General features: G+C 37.5%; 1 protein-coding gene across 2 annotated transcripts in view; it reads right to left on the bottom strand.

Moving 5' to 3' along the window:
• Window positions 1-2,115: 2,115 nt before the first annotated feature.
• Window positions 2,116-13,814, bottom strand: part of FAM161A (FAM161 centrosomal protein A) — a 25,584-nt gene continuing 13,885 nt past the window's right edge. The window contains exons 3-7 of one of the 2 annotated variants that reach the window (XM_027966713.2): window positions 12,340-13,509; window positions 11,742-11,909; window positions 10,034-10,133; window positions 3,126-3,280; window positions 2,116-2,695 (exon numbers count right to left, since the gene is read on the bottom strand). In XM_027966713.2, the coding sequence (XP_027822514.1) occupies window positions 2,557-2,695; window positions 3,126-3,280; window positions 10,034-10,133; window positions 11,742-11,909; window positions 12,340-13,509 (1,732 nt within the window). In that variant the 3' untranslated portion in view covers window positions 2,116-2,556. The remainder of the gene's footprint in view (window positions 2,696-3,125; window positions 3,281-10,033; window positions 10,134-11,741; window positions 11,910-12,339; window positions 13,510-13,814) is intronic. The other variant, XM_027966714.2, reaches the window with a different exon arrangement.

Genomic DNA, 13,814 nt, shown 5'->3' with positions numbered 1-13,814 from the left:
ACACAATTGCACTCATCTCACATGCTAATAAAGTAATGCTCAAAATTCTCCAAGCCCGGCTTCAGCAATACGTGAACCATGAACTTCCAGATGTTCAAGCTGGTTTTAGAAAAGATAGAGGAAACAGAGATCAAATTGCCAACATCCGCTGGATCATGGAAAAAGCAAGAAAGTTCCAGAAAAACATCTATTTCTGCTTTATTGACTATGCCAAAGCCTTTGACTGTGTGGACTACAATAAACTGTGGAAAATTCTGAGAGAGATGGGAATACCAGACCACCTGACCTGCCTCTTGAGAAATCTGTATGCAGGTCAGGAAGCAACAGTTAGAACTGGACATGCAACAACAGACTGGTTCCAAATAGGAAAAGGAGGACGTCAAGGCTGTATATTGTCATCCTGCTTATTTAACTTATATGCAGAGTACATCATGAGAAACACTGGACTGGAAGAAACAAGCTGGAATCAAGATTGCCAGTAGAAATATCAATAACCTCAGATATGCAGATGACACCACCGTTATGGCAGAAAGTGAAGAGGAACTAAAAAGCCTCTTGATGAAAGTGAAAGAGGAGAGTGAAAAAGTTGGCTTAAAGCTCAACATTCAGAAAACTAAGATCATGGCATCCGGTTCCATCACTTCATGGGAAATAGATGGGGAAACAGTGGAAATAGTGTCAGACTTTATGTTTTTGGGCTCCAAAATCACTGCAGATGGTGACTGCAGCCATGAAATTAAAAGACGCTTACTCCTTGGAAGAAAAGTTATGACCAACCTAGATAGCATATTCAAAAGCAGAGACATTACTTTGCCGACTAAGGTCCGTCTAGTCAAGGCTCTGGTTTTTCCTGTGGTCATGTATGGATGTGAGAGTTGGACTGTGAAGAAGGCTGAGCGCTGAAGAACTGATGCTTTTGAACTGTGGTGTTAGAAGAGACCCCTGAGAGTCCCTTGGACTGCAAGGAGATCCAGCCAGTCCATTCTGAAGATCTGCCCTGGGATTTCTTTGGAAGGAATGATGCTAAAGCTGAAACTCCAGTACTTTGGTCACCTCATGCGAAGAGCTGACTCATTGGAAAAGACTCTGATGCTGGGAGGGATTGGGGGCAGGAGGAGAAGGGGACGACAGAGGATGAGATGGCTGGATGGCATCACGGATTCGATGGACGTGAATCTGAGTGAACTCCAGGAGTTGGTGATGGACAGGGAGGCCTAGCGTGCTGCAATTCATAGGGTCGCAAAGAGTCAGACACAACTGAGCGACTGAACTGAACTGATATGGACAATCCTGTACAAAATATTTAAGGAATAGAAAGATGAATTTTTAACTAGTGCCAACTCTCAAGGAGAGTTTTCAATCTAATGATAATGAGTTTAACACAAACTGTAGGAAAGGAATTAGGAGTAAGCGTTTGCCCTTGAGAAAAATCACCTCATTTTTGTAGTTTAAGGCATAAATTGCCAGTTGGTAAACAGTGCCATTATACTCACTTTTATTAGTTCATCATCTTTAAAGGAGGTAGATCTTTTTCTTTTCTTCTAAAAACATCTTATTCAATCACATCTTTATGACTGGTTTGAATTTTTAAAGCAAAAGTTTGCTCAAAGAGCAAAATAAGATTCATAAAATCAAACTGACATTATGCACAGAAAGACAAGTATCTACAACAGCATGTAAGTTCAGTATTAAAGGGTTAAATCTGAGTTACTTTGAGACTTGTCCTGAACAAGTTCGTATGTACAATTTCATCATCTATAAAACAGGGGTGATATTTAATTCCAATTAAGATTATAACTCAGATACTACAATTATTTCCACCTGTCATAATAAACAGAGTTAAAAAAAACTAGTATAAAAAGTTTTCTAATAATTTATGTTTTAAAAATAAACTGGAATGCAAGTAGGTAGAAGAAAAAGTGACGATGGTGTGGATAATTTAAACAGTAACTCTCGGTGCATAAATGAATATAATTGTGCAAGTTATCTATTTTTTCCTACATCTTACTACTTTTTAAAAAATGGCTCAGATAAGAAACTTAAAATACCTAGTAAAATAACTTTTGAGGGTTCATTTTGTGAGATGTATTGAAGAGAAAAAGGAGGAGAAAATAGTGCAATTTAAAAATATTTATTTTTCAATTCATGCTTTCCAGAACACTTTTTCCAAACAAATCACCAAAGGCCAATACTTCTCTCTACTCTCAATGTTAAGTGATTTTTCCACCCAAAATAATAAAGCGATGTATACTTTTATATCTAATCAGTTTGTGACAGCTGTGATTCTCAAACATTTTTAAAAAATAGATCAAAGTTGCAAACAGACCATATACAGTGATTTTTAAAACTGGAAGGCAAAACCTGACTCTAAATGATCAAATTACCCATTAGCTGGATTTGGCCTTTCCAGGCCACAGGAGGACTTCGCTCAAGAGTCCTGCACATAACAGATGGGTTCTCATAGATGTCCTTAACACCACAAGTACAGCTGCTGATGCCCAATGTTGCCAACAACAGCAGGGGCACAGAGAGGCGACCCTGCCAATTGACTCAGTTTTATTCTTCAACACATTTCTCTTCTCCATTCTCTTCATTGACTTCATCTGTTTCCTTGCAAGAATCTTGGCTGTTGGTATCAGTAAGATAATTTTCTTCCCCATTCTCTCTTTCTTCTATTTTTTCTTCTTCATTAAAGCTAGAGGAAGAAATTTATCAATCTTTCAAAGCAAAAAGGATTTGGTTTAAAGGTAAACAAACCCTCTGCAATGTATGCCATCCTGCAGCCAGTCTTCCTCAAAGTGTATAAGCTCCAATTTATCAAGAAAAGTCTATAAAAGTACCAATCGGGAAAGTAAAGATTGACTCTTTAAGCTTCATTTGAAAGCATGTTATTGTTTTCACTATTTATGTCAGAAATGTACATTATTTGACTTTAAAAAATATTTCATCACCATGTAATATTCTGAAGTGTCAAACATGTTAAAAAGTCAGTATGTTTTATAACACTTCACGTGTGTTCCATTAGATAAAACACCTTTTAAAATCTTATAGAACAGATTTTTATGCTTTTCTGCAAGTAAGAATTTTTTCAAAGGTTAACCATTCAGACATCTTATATATGTTACCTTTCTTTATCTTCAGTGAAATTTTTCATCTCTTGATTGCTGAAGTACTCAAATATTTTTCCACTTTGGCCTTTCTTTGAAACAAACTCATCAGATATTCCTAGTGCTTTTAAAGTGTTAGAATAATGCTTTTCTGCTGCCATTCTTGCATTTTTCTATAGGAAAGACAAACCTTTTTAGAGGAGGACAAAATACTTCAAGTTTCCACTAAAAATGTTAAAAGCTCCAGTGAAAATTAAATTCAATAATCACAGCTGGTTGAAAAATATGCATACTCTGACCAGCAATTCCACTCCTAAGTATGTGCCTAGAGAAACTCCAACCTATGTGCCCAAAGAGACACACCAAAATGCTCAGAATAGTACTGTTTGTAACAACCCCAAACTGGAAACAACCTAAATATCTATCAACACTAGATGGATAAATAAATACTGGTGTGCTCATAAAACAGACTAAAATTAAGCAGAAAATGAACTCTAGCTGTATGTTACAACACGGATGGACCTCACAAACAACACTGAACAAAAGCAGCATGCCACAAAAGAGAACACATAGTAGAAAAGACCCAAAACAGGCAGAACTAAACTACGTTGCTTAGGGATTGGTACATCGGTGGTAAAACCATAAAGAAAAGCAAGGAAATGCTTATCTCAGAAGTTAAAATGGTGGTTACCTCTGGGTGAAATAGTTTTAATCTGGGCAGGGCACACAGTGTTTTGGGAGTACTGGCAATGCTCTAATGCTTTATTTGTTAACATGGGTAATGGTCACATGAGTTTTGAACTATAATTGTTCTTTACACTGTACTGTTTCATGACTGTTCAAGGATATCTGAAAAAAAAAATCAGTAAGAAAGTAAGATCATGTGACAGGTGTCAGAGGGTTCTTTATGTGCCTACTATAAATTTTACTCTTTACAAGCCATGTCTCTAATCCACTGAAGAGTATAAATCATCAGTGTTGTTATCTTTACTGTGTGGGGGAAGCAATGGATACAGCAGGAAAAACATGAATTTAGAGCTGGGTTCAAATCTCCGGACTGTTACTTCCTGGCTTTGGGGCCCATGGGAGTCTTGATGACCCTCTCATACCTAAAGCAAATCAATTATCACAGTTCCTGAGACCACAGGCTTTACAGAAAAACAAGATAACTGAGGTTCATATGAGTGCCTTGGCTCCTGATAACACAGGCTTTACAGATTCACAAGATGACTGAGGTTCACACGAATGCCTTGGCTTTGTCCACTTTTACCTCCTATGAGTGGGTGTGAACTAGCACAGGGCCAAAAGTCACTCTCTGAACCTGGAACTAAAGGAAAGTGATGAGGAATGGCCCAGCCCCGATGCACCAGTGGCATCCCATCCTGAAAAGGGTGTAGAAGAGCTCCTGGTCTCACCCCAAAATTTAACACAGAAGAGGAACCAAGATACTCGGTCCACCCTTCCTGAGGTTAAGTGCTTTGCTTAAAGTCACAGAATATACTGAGGGAAAAGCAAGTCTCCTAATCCTTTCCTGGGTCTTCTTCACTCTACCATGCTGCTTCCTCTAAGTGGTAGTGGTCATCCAACGTGGCCTGAAGCCTGACTTCGGTAATGCAGTGTCAGATATTTTCCTAACCCAAGGATTCCAGGATAAGGAAGGACCCTGGAGACTAGTGTTCCATGGGAGAAACCAAAATGGCAAGGGCTGATTACAATGGATGAAACTATCACTAGCGCATTTTCTGACACTCTAGAAAACTGAAAAAGAAGCAAACTGCTGCCAAAATGCACCCACTGTGGATGATGATTTTTAGACAAGTAAGTAAAAACGCAACCAGAGGCTATGAATACCAACAGACAAGCCTTGGGCAACTGAAAGGCATGGCAAAGTGACCTGAGAACAATGCCCCAAAGACTGTCAAGCAGGATAAAGAAACCCCAGACCTAACTCAATGTGCTAAAAAGAATATATTCTGATTTAAGCAAATGAGGTATAAAAGATATAAATGATACTAGTCAGTGTTACTGCTCTTAAGCCTTTATCTGAATTTGATTTAAAATTTGATTTAATGCTTTGTTTAATACTTGGTTTGAAAGTGAAAGTCACTCAGTCATGTCCGACTCTTTGTGACCCCATGGACTATACAGTCCATGGAATTCTCCAGGCCAGAATACTGAAGTGGGTAGCCGTTTCCTTCTCCAGGGTATCTTCCCAACCCAGGGATGAAACCCAGGTCTCCCATATTGCAGGCAGATTGTTTACCAGCTGAACCACCAGGGATGTCCCACTATTTGGTTTAAAATCTGATTTAACATATTCAGTTAATAAATCCTGTGATTTTTAAGAAATAGGAAAACATGGTTTGTTCTGTCCTAGATCACACGCTAACTCTGCTAGGGGGATAGCTCAACAGCAGCAAGCAAATAATTAACACTTATAAATGGGCAATGCATACTGTTGTGAGTGAATTTATTAAATAACAGCTGTTAATTAGCAGTAATAGTACCTGCAAGAAAAAAAGTACCAATATATGTTAACAAACCCAAAACAATGGTGAGTCACTGCCAGTCACTCTGTATATAGAATTTATTATCTTTTAATATTTCATATCAAGGTGAATAGTGTGTAACTGTTCGTTTTTAAAACAAACATGTCCCCCTCAAATTTCACCATGCAAAAGAACTGTAAAGAGCATGAAATAAAAGTGGTTAAAATAACTGAATGATTATTTTGTTTTTGTATCTAAGATACTGCAAAAAACAAATTATCTTTGTTTCTTTAGGCAATTTGTCTACAATCACTACTCTAGTTTGAAGAGGAAAAAATTACTTAGTTTTATAAGCCTAAGTTTACTTTATAGCAATTCTTTCCTGTATATAATAATTACTGACCACTTATTTTGTGGCAAGCCCTCATGGGAGGTAGAAGTATATGGGGAGAGGAGAGCATATGTGTTGGCTGAAGTTGTTTGAAGAAAATATCAGCTATGAAACTAACCTATGCTTTCAATATTTAACACTTCTTTACAGGTTTAATTTCACACACACCACTATTTTGCCACATTTTCTCTGGTGACTAGAAAGACTGGGAATTCACAGCATTGCAGAATTGCTTCTTACTGCTGAGACTCATCACTACTATGTTAGGGTAGTGCTCTAGGCCTGGGCTAATCACAGGGAGAAACAGTCCAGTTTGGGTTCAATAAATGTTTATGAACATGTCCTCTGTGCCATATGCTGTCTTAGGAGCTGGCAACACAAAGATTGGACCAACACCTTTAAAGGTAACTAGCTGAAAGAGAAGAGAGAGCATTAAACAGATAATTTCCACACAATATATAGGAATAAAGACAGAAATGCACAAAGGGTGATAAAAGAACACAGAACAAATAGCATGCAACTCAACCTGGGGACACAGTGCAAGAAGTGATTTTATACTAAGCCTTGAAAGAGTCAGGGGAAAGACACAAAGAAGTTATATGGGTGTTGAGAAACAGCCTGAATAAGGATTTCAAGTTTGAGGGACTTCCCTGGTGGGTCCAGTGGCTAAGAGTCTGTACTCCCAATGCAGGGGGCCCGGGCTCAAATCCTGGTCAGGGAACTAGATCCCACAGGCTGCAACTTAAGAGTTTACATGCCCTAACTAAAGAGTTCACACATCACAGCTAAAAAGACCCCACATGCCACAACAAAGATCAAAGAACCCGACTGCTGCAACTAAGACCTGGCACAGCCAAATATATGAATAAATATTAAAAAAAAAAAAAAAGATTTCCAGTTTGAAACTAGTGGTGTGGTACAGTCTGCAAGTAAAGCGTGTACACAGAAGGGGGTGGAGGCGTGCAGTGGTCGATGAACTAAAGAGGTCAACAGGGATCAGATAAGAGAGGATTCGGTACACTATGTTAAGACTTGTGGACTTATCTTCTGGGAGAAAGCAGGACAGCTTAGTGCTAAGCATTTGGAAGCAGGCTGACTCGGGTTCCTAGTTCCATTATTTACTAACTATAGACATTAAGAGTTATTTACTTTCTTTCAACTTCAGTTTCTTCCTCTGCAATACAAGAACACCCATCTTGCAGCACTGTTTAGAGAAGCCAATGTCAAGCTCCCTTGATACCATTTACTGAAAATGAGAACACAGGGCATCAGTGAAGTGGATGATTGCCACCGTTACTGGGGTGAACACTGCGGCAAGGGAATGGGAACGGCAAAGAGAAGACAGAGTGAGTGGCTTTGCAAAGAGCAAGGCAAGAAAACCAGTCAAACCATAATAATAACTCAGACAGAAAATAACAGCGGCGTCACTTAGCATTTCACCATCAGGAATGGAGAAAGGTAGAGACAAAAGTTGTTTAGAAAGGAACTTCTCAGGTCTCAGAGAGAACTGAGAAAAAGTTGGGGGGGGGGAGGGCAGTGGTTTCCAGTCATCTAAATTGCAGCCCAACAAAAACACAAAAGTAGAGAGGAAGGTCTATTCTTCCCAGAGAGGAAGGTCTATTTTGTGGCAAGATGAATATAAGATGCCTGTGAGAAATCTGGGTAGATATATCCAGACGAGTGGACGTAAAACTTGCAGTAGAAAGCTGGAGAAAACTATGTGAAGCAAAAGTCAATCACTTTATGCTGAGTAACGTAGAACAGCTTATGATCATTTTTCTCCCCTAAAGTTGAAACTGGGATGTGAGAAAAAAAATCCCTTAAAGGGAAAAGTGTTACATAGCTTATATCCAAATCAGTAAGTAAAGGGTTCCCATAACTTTGAGAGATTGCAATATGCCACAACGAATGTCCTTTGTCCTCAGTGAGACTCTGACAAGGACAGTCCTATAGGACACTCATCTCTCCCAGACACTTGCTGGCAGCAAGCTCCAAATGAAACAGCTTGAAATTCACAACATAGCACCTGTAACCTCTAGGGATTTTGTCTATTTTTAAATTACGTAGCCCATAGGAGCTTTTCCCTTATGGATACAAAAAGATCACCTGACATCAACACATTTCTCTAAAGGGAAAGACTGTAAAACTGAGTATAAACCTAGCAAAATCATGATTCATTGTTCACAGCACCAAGCTTCTTTTTTTTTTCCCCAATAAAAAGGAAGTACTCACACACACAGAAAAAAAATTTATGGTTACCAAAGGGGAAAGGGAAGGGGGATAAATTAGGAGGTGGGATTAACAGATATACACTACTTTACATAAAATATATAAATAACAAGGCCCTACTGTATAGCACAGGGAACTACGTTTAATGTCTTGTAGTAAACTATAATGGAAACGAATCTGAAAAAGAATAGATATATATGTATGTGTATGTATACATATATACAAAAAAACTGAATCACTTTGCTGTATACCAGAAACTAATACAACATGGTAAATCAACTAGACTTCAATCTTTAGAAAAAGGAAGTAATTTCACTAATTATAGCTAAAACTAAAAATTATAGACTCACTTAAAAAAGAACTGATCAACAAAACAAAAAGGCAACCTACTGAATGGGAGAAAATATTTGCAAATCATCTATTTGACAAGAGGTTAATATCCAAAATATATAAAGAACTCATATAAGTCATGAGCAAAAAAAAAAATTTTTTTTTAATGGGCTAAAGATACGAATAGACATTTTTCAAAGAGGATATTCAAATGGTTACAGGTATATGAAAAGGTGCTCACCATCACCATCATTAGGGAAAAACAAATCAAAACCACAATGAGATACCACCTCTCACTTGTTACAGTGGCTGGTCTCAAAAAAAACCAACACATAACAAATGCTGGTGAGGATGTAGCGAAAAAGGGAACCCTTGTGCACTGTTCATGGGAAAGTAAACTGGCACAGCCATTATGGAAAACAGTATGGAGATTCCTCAAAAAATTAAAAATAGAACCACTACACAATCCAGCAATTCCACTCCTGGGTGTTTATTAAAAGGAAATGAAATCATTATGTCAATTCACTGCAGTGTTATTTACAATAGTCAAGACATGGAAAAAACCCAAAGGACCATCAAAAGACGAATGGATAAAGAAAATGTGGTATATATGGAATACTATTTGGCCACAAAAAAGGACATCCTGCCATTTGTAACAATACAGATGGACCTTGAGGGCATGGTGCTAAGAGAAATTAGTCAGACAGAGAAGGACAAATACTATAAGATCTCATTTATGTGTGGAATCCAAACACACACACACACACAAAACTCATAGAAAAAGATATCAGACTTGTGATTACTGGAGGAATTGGATGCAGGTGTCAAAAGGTACAAACTTCCACTTATAAGATATGAAAGTACTGAGTGTAATGTACAACCTGATGACAACAGTTAACACTGCAGTGTGGAATATATGGAAGTTGCTAAGCGAGTAACTCCTAAAACTTCTCAACACAAGGAAAAAAATTTTTGGTAACAATAAGGTTGATAGGCATTAACTAACTGTAATAATCATTTCCTAATATATGAATGTCATTATTATACTGTACATCTTAAATTTATACCTGCCAAATGTCAATTTTATCCCAATAAAACTGGAAAAAAAAAACTGGCAGAAATAAATCTGATTCAGTTAGCCATTTTGTTTCATTTTTTAATTCTTCAAAGACTTCCAATTCGTATCATGAAGCCTCACCTCAATATTTGGCCAAGTTGGTACTGAAAAAAGACTAGCCATTGAAAACAGGTTGTGAAACTATTATTTTGAAAATGAATGGATTAGTAGCATGTGCTTTATCAAGCTTATGAACCTCAAGATATAAGGCTCAAATTTAAGCAAATTACTTACTGATGTGGTGAAGCTGTCACATAATAATGTCTCAGTAAATTACATAATACATAAGAAAAATGGACTATGAAAATTAGGAGCTAGAGAGGTTAAAAAAAAAGGCTGACAATAGCTCTCAAATTCCAACAAACACAACCTGAGCAACTCTTTCAAATAGCAGCGGCCTGTTTTTTAATTTTTCTTCTCTTTCTTCTAGTTCTCGTCGATATTCTCTCATCCTTTCCTTTTCACTCTTTCTAAAATCAAATAAAAGGAATGGCATTTTTAAAAGAAATAAGAACTTGCACATATAACATTTAGCTTAGATGACAAATCAGAAATTAAATCATGAGCACATTTTATGACAATTTCTTTTCTAGACTGGTAAATTTTTTTTTCCCATTAGACTGGTAAATTTTTAAGGAATGCAGAATACAAATTCTAGGTTTTAAGAGCACACATTTTACATCTCAGGCAGTCTGGGTATGCTATGATTCCTGAAATCTTCAAAACAAGAATGGATTAAGGGGCTTCAAACTGGCCTCAGGAGATTAATCAATGCCCTCTCATTTATAAACCAAAAAATTTGGTCCAAATTAGGTATCTTCTCTTTGAGGAATTTCTTCTGAAAATTAGACGGTGCTCTTCTTTTTTCCCTAGATGAGATCTCCTATAGGCTGGTGGCACAGTTAATTAAATGGAAGCAGGGTAGGGGAGAAACAAGGAGTATGGAAAGAGCACATATAGAGAAACAGGAACCAAAACACAAAAACTCACAGTGAATATATTCACTGTTTGAACCAGATCCTATAATGAATTAAACTATGCTACTTTCTCTATGTAAAATACACTACTTCTACCAAGATCATGACTTCCTAGATTAGAAAAAATAATTATACCATAAAATGATAATTATGCTTAAATATACACAATTTAGCATTATGGAAAATCCAGTTTACTTTCTAAAGATGAAAAGTATATTTCTAGAGAATATTTTGCTCACGTATCAAATCAAGCTCCTTCTATCAATGAGTTACACTGATACACATTTTAAGGCATATATAAAATATATACATTATAAAGGAATATAATAATTATTATATATAATATAATAATATTTAAAGGAATGATCACAATTAAAAGCAAATATAGATTTGGGGGGTACTTATAAATCAGATTAAAAATTAATAAATCATATTACTTACCCAGCTTTGAGGGAGATACTTTACTACTTAAACATGAACATTTTTATGTTGCAACATAAAAATATTCCTCTGGAACACTGATTTTCAAACTTTGTACTGCAGAATTCCAGTGTGTCACATACCACTAAACCTTAACACACATGTTAGTTGACACATCACATAACTGATGCTAACATCAATGTGCTAATCTGTGTTATCAGATTTTGTGTAGACTTTAGAACAAAGGTCTTGGACATATTTGTTTACTGAAGAATATTTTCAGGTTACACAGCAAGCTATTAAAAAAGAGCTTTGTGTGAATCAAGATTTTTCTCAATATCACACTGTACAATAAAAAATAATATAAATAAAAAGTTTAGATGCTGATACAGGATTAAAACTGTGAACCATGGCCACAGTATAAAATGCTTCTATCCATCAACACAGCATCATGGTCTTCATTGTGGGGTGAGTATGCATGTTGGTTCTTACCATGAAGTGAGTGAGGGTTAGAGTGTGTGTGCATAAGCAAACTGTAAGTAATTGACAGCAACCTGAATCCACAAACTGAAATACTGACACTATTCTTCATTCATTCATATATTTGGGGGGGGGGGTCCACTGATGAAAAAAAAAGTTTGAAAACCAGTGATCTGGAGGGTCAGGGTTCTCTCGTGATACCTGAGAGCTTTTATTCTGGATTTAGACATTTGAGCTAAACTCTCATGTGAATCATAAGCCTTAGCCCGGGTTGTCAGGAGTTTCTGCAATTCTTTCATTCTTTGCTTCTGCTTAGTTAAGATCCGATGTCTCTCTTCTTCCAACATTTTCTTTTCCTCAAGTGATCTCCTGAGGGCAACAAACTAAGGCTTAATTCACTTTAAGCCAATGAGAATATTGTTTAGTAAAGATTTAGCACAGGATAATTCAATGGCTGAAAAAAAAGGGCAACCTTTTGAGAAGGATCTGTGTCGTAACTAGAAATCGATAGGCTGACTGTAACCTTTTCTAGCCCCAAAGATTCATAAAATGGAAAATATATCTAGTTCTTGGATCTTCCTGACCCAGGGATTGAACCCCAGTCTCCTGCATTGCAGGCAGATTCTTTACCATCGGAGCCACCGGGGAAGACCTCTTAGCACACCTTCTGGCAATATGTTCTATATTTTACAGTAAAATATGTTACCGGATAATATAGCATAGTATTTTCAAATCCCCCAACACAAAATCACTAGAGCGACCGTGACGTGAGTCAGTCATCATTGTACTGGTTACTTACCTTGTGGCTTGCTCTCTTCCTCGGGAGGACACCGTGGGCATTGGAGGGTTGCAGCTACGAGGTGCAGGCTTTGTGTTTGCATCCCTTACTGGTGACGCGCGCCTTGGAGACAGATAAGGCCAACGTGTTTCTTTTAAATTCTCTTCATCTGCTTCAATGTCTGCCAAAATTTTCTCTCTTTTAGTGGATGAATGTGTGGCTGCCTGAAGGTCACATGGTTCACAGACTGTCAGGAATTCGGGATACTTCTGTTCTGAGTGGCGTTTCTGATACCTCTCAGGTTGGTCTTCCAAATCAGCAGTCTGGCGCCTAACCCTGTGTTTATACTTGGACTTCTCAGCTTGTTCAGGACTCCTGGACTTCCTTGTAGCAAAACTCCTGCGAGCTGGACTGTAAGGCAGAGGGGAAGGGTTCTGTAAAAAGTCTTGAGTTCTCTGATGTGCCCTAATGTTTTTATAGAGTTCTTCTTCTGTTAACTTGTCATTGATAGTTGAACCGTAAGTAGATCGAGGTATAGGTCTGGCTTTAAAACGATTTGTTTTCTTTTTAGACTTAAAAAAGTCTTTCAGCTGCTTTTCCCGAACTGCTTGCTTCTGTTCCTCCCTTGCAACAAACTTAAAGGGCTTTTGAGAGGCTAAAAGAGCTTCTTTGTTTCTCTCCTTCATAGCCCTCCTCCGTACCTCATTTTGCTTGACTATATCATGATAAAGGGGGAGAAAGACGAATGCAGGAACTGGGTTGGCTCGGAATTTTTTCTTACACTCTGACTCTTCTTCTTGCTTCTTGAGCAGTTTGTGTACCATTTCAATATCTGATTTCGATTTCATGCTCTCTTCTTTTTTCTTCTGCTCTCTAACTGTCATTTGAAAAGGCTCAGGTACTGTAATCCTTGGCACCCATTCTTTCGGTCTCTTTCGTTGTTTTTCAAGTACTGGCAGGTTGACATTTTCAAACTGGATATAATCTTCTACACTGAAGTTTGTCCACATGTTGTTGATGAGCTCCTTAGCATAGGTCATCATACTGCTTTTCTCAGAATACTTTTTTTCTAAGTTGGGCAACTCTTCTTCAGAGGAAGACACAATCAAGGAGGAAGACTGACTTAAATCAGGTTCTGAAATTGATGTCACTAATGAGACAGGGTGATATGAGTTCTTTTCTGATACAGACCTAAGTGAGGAGAATAATCAGGTTACCTTTTCAGTTGCATGTGACCAAATAGAAAAATTAAAAACTACATAATTTCTAAGATCAAGGTAAAATCAGTTAGAAAATAGGAATTGGACAGGGCTGATGAAAACTATCAAATTTTTTTAGAACAGAGCCTGGGAGATGCCTGAAATTTATCTAAGTCGACGCCCTCATTTTACAGGGGAGGAACCTGAGACAGTAGAGTTTCCTTATATCTAACCACTATTGAATTCTCCACATGTTTTCCAGAGTTACCATCCTAAAATATACGTCTGATCACATCA

Source organism: Ovis aries, chromosome 3 (assembly GCF_016772045.2).
Source record: "Ovis aries strain OAR_USU_Benz2616 breed Rambouillet chromosome 3, ARS-UI_Ramb_v3.0, whole genome shotgun sequence".
In the NCBI taxonomy this organism is placed as follows: domain Eukaryota; kingdom Metazoa; phylum Chordata; class Mammalia; order Artiodactyla; family Bovidae; genus Ovis; species Ovis aries.
This window is presented reverse-complemented; position numbering and strand designations above follow the sequence as displayed.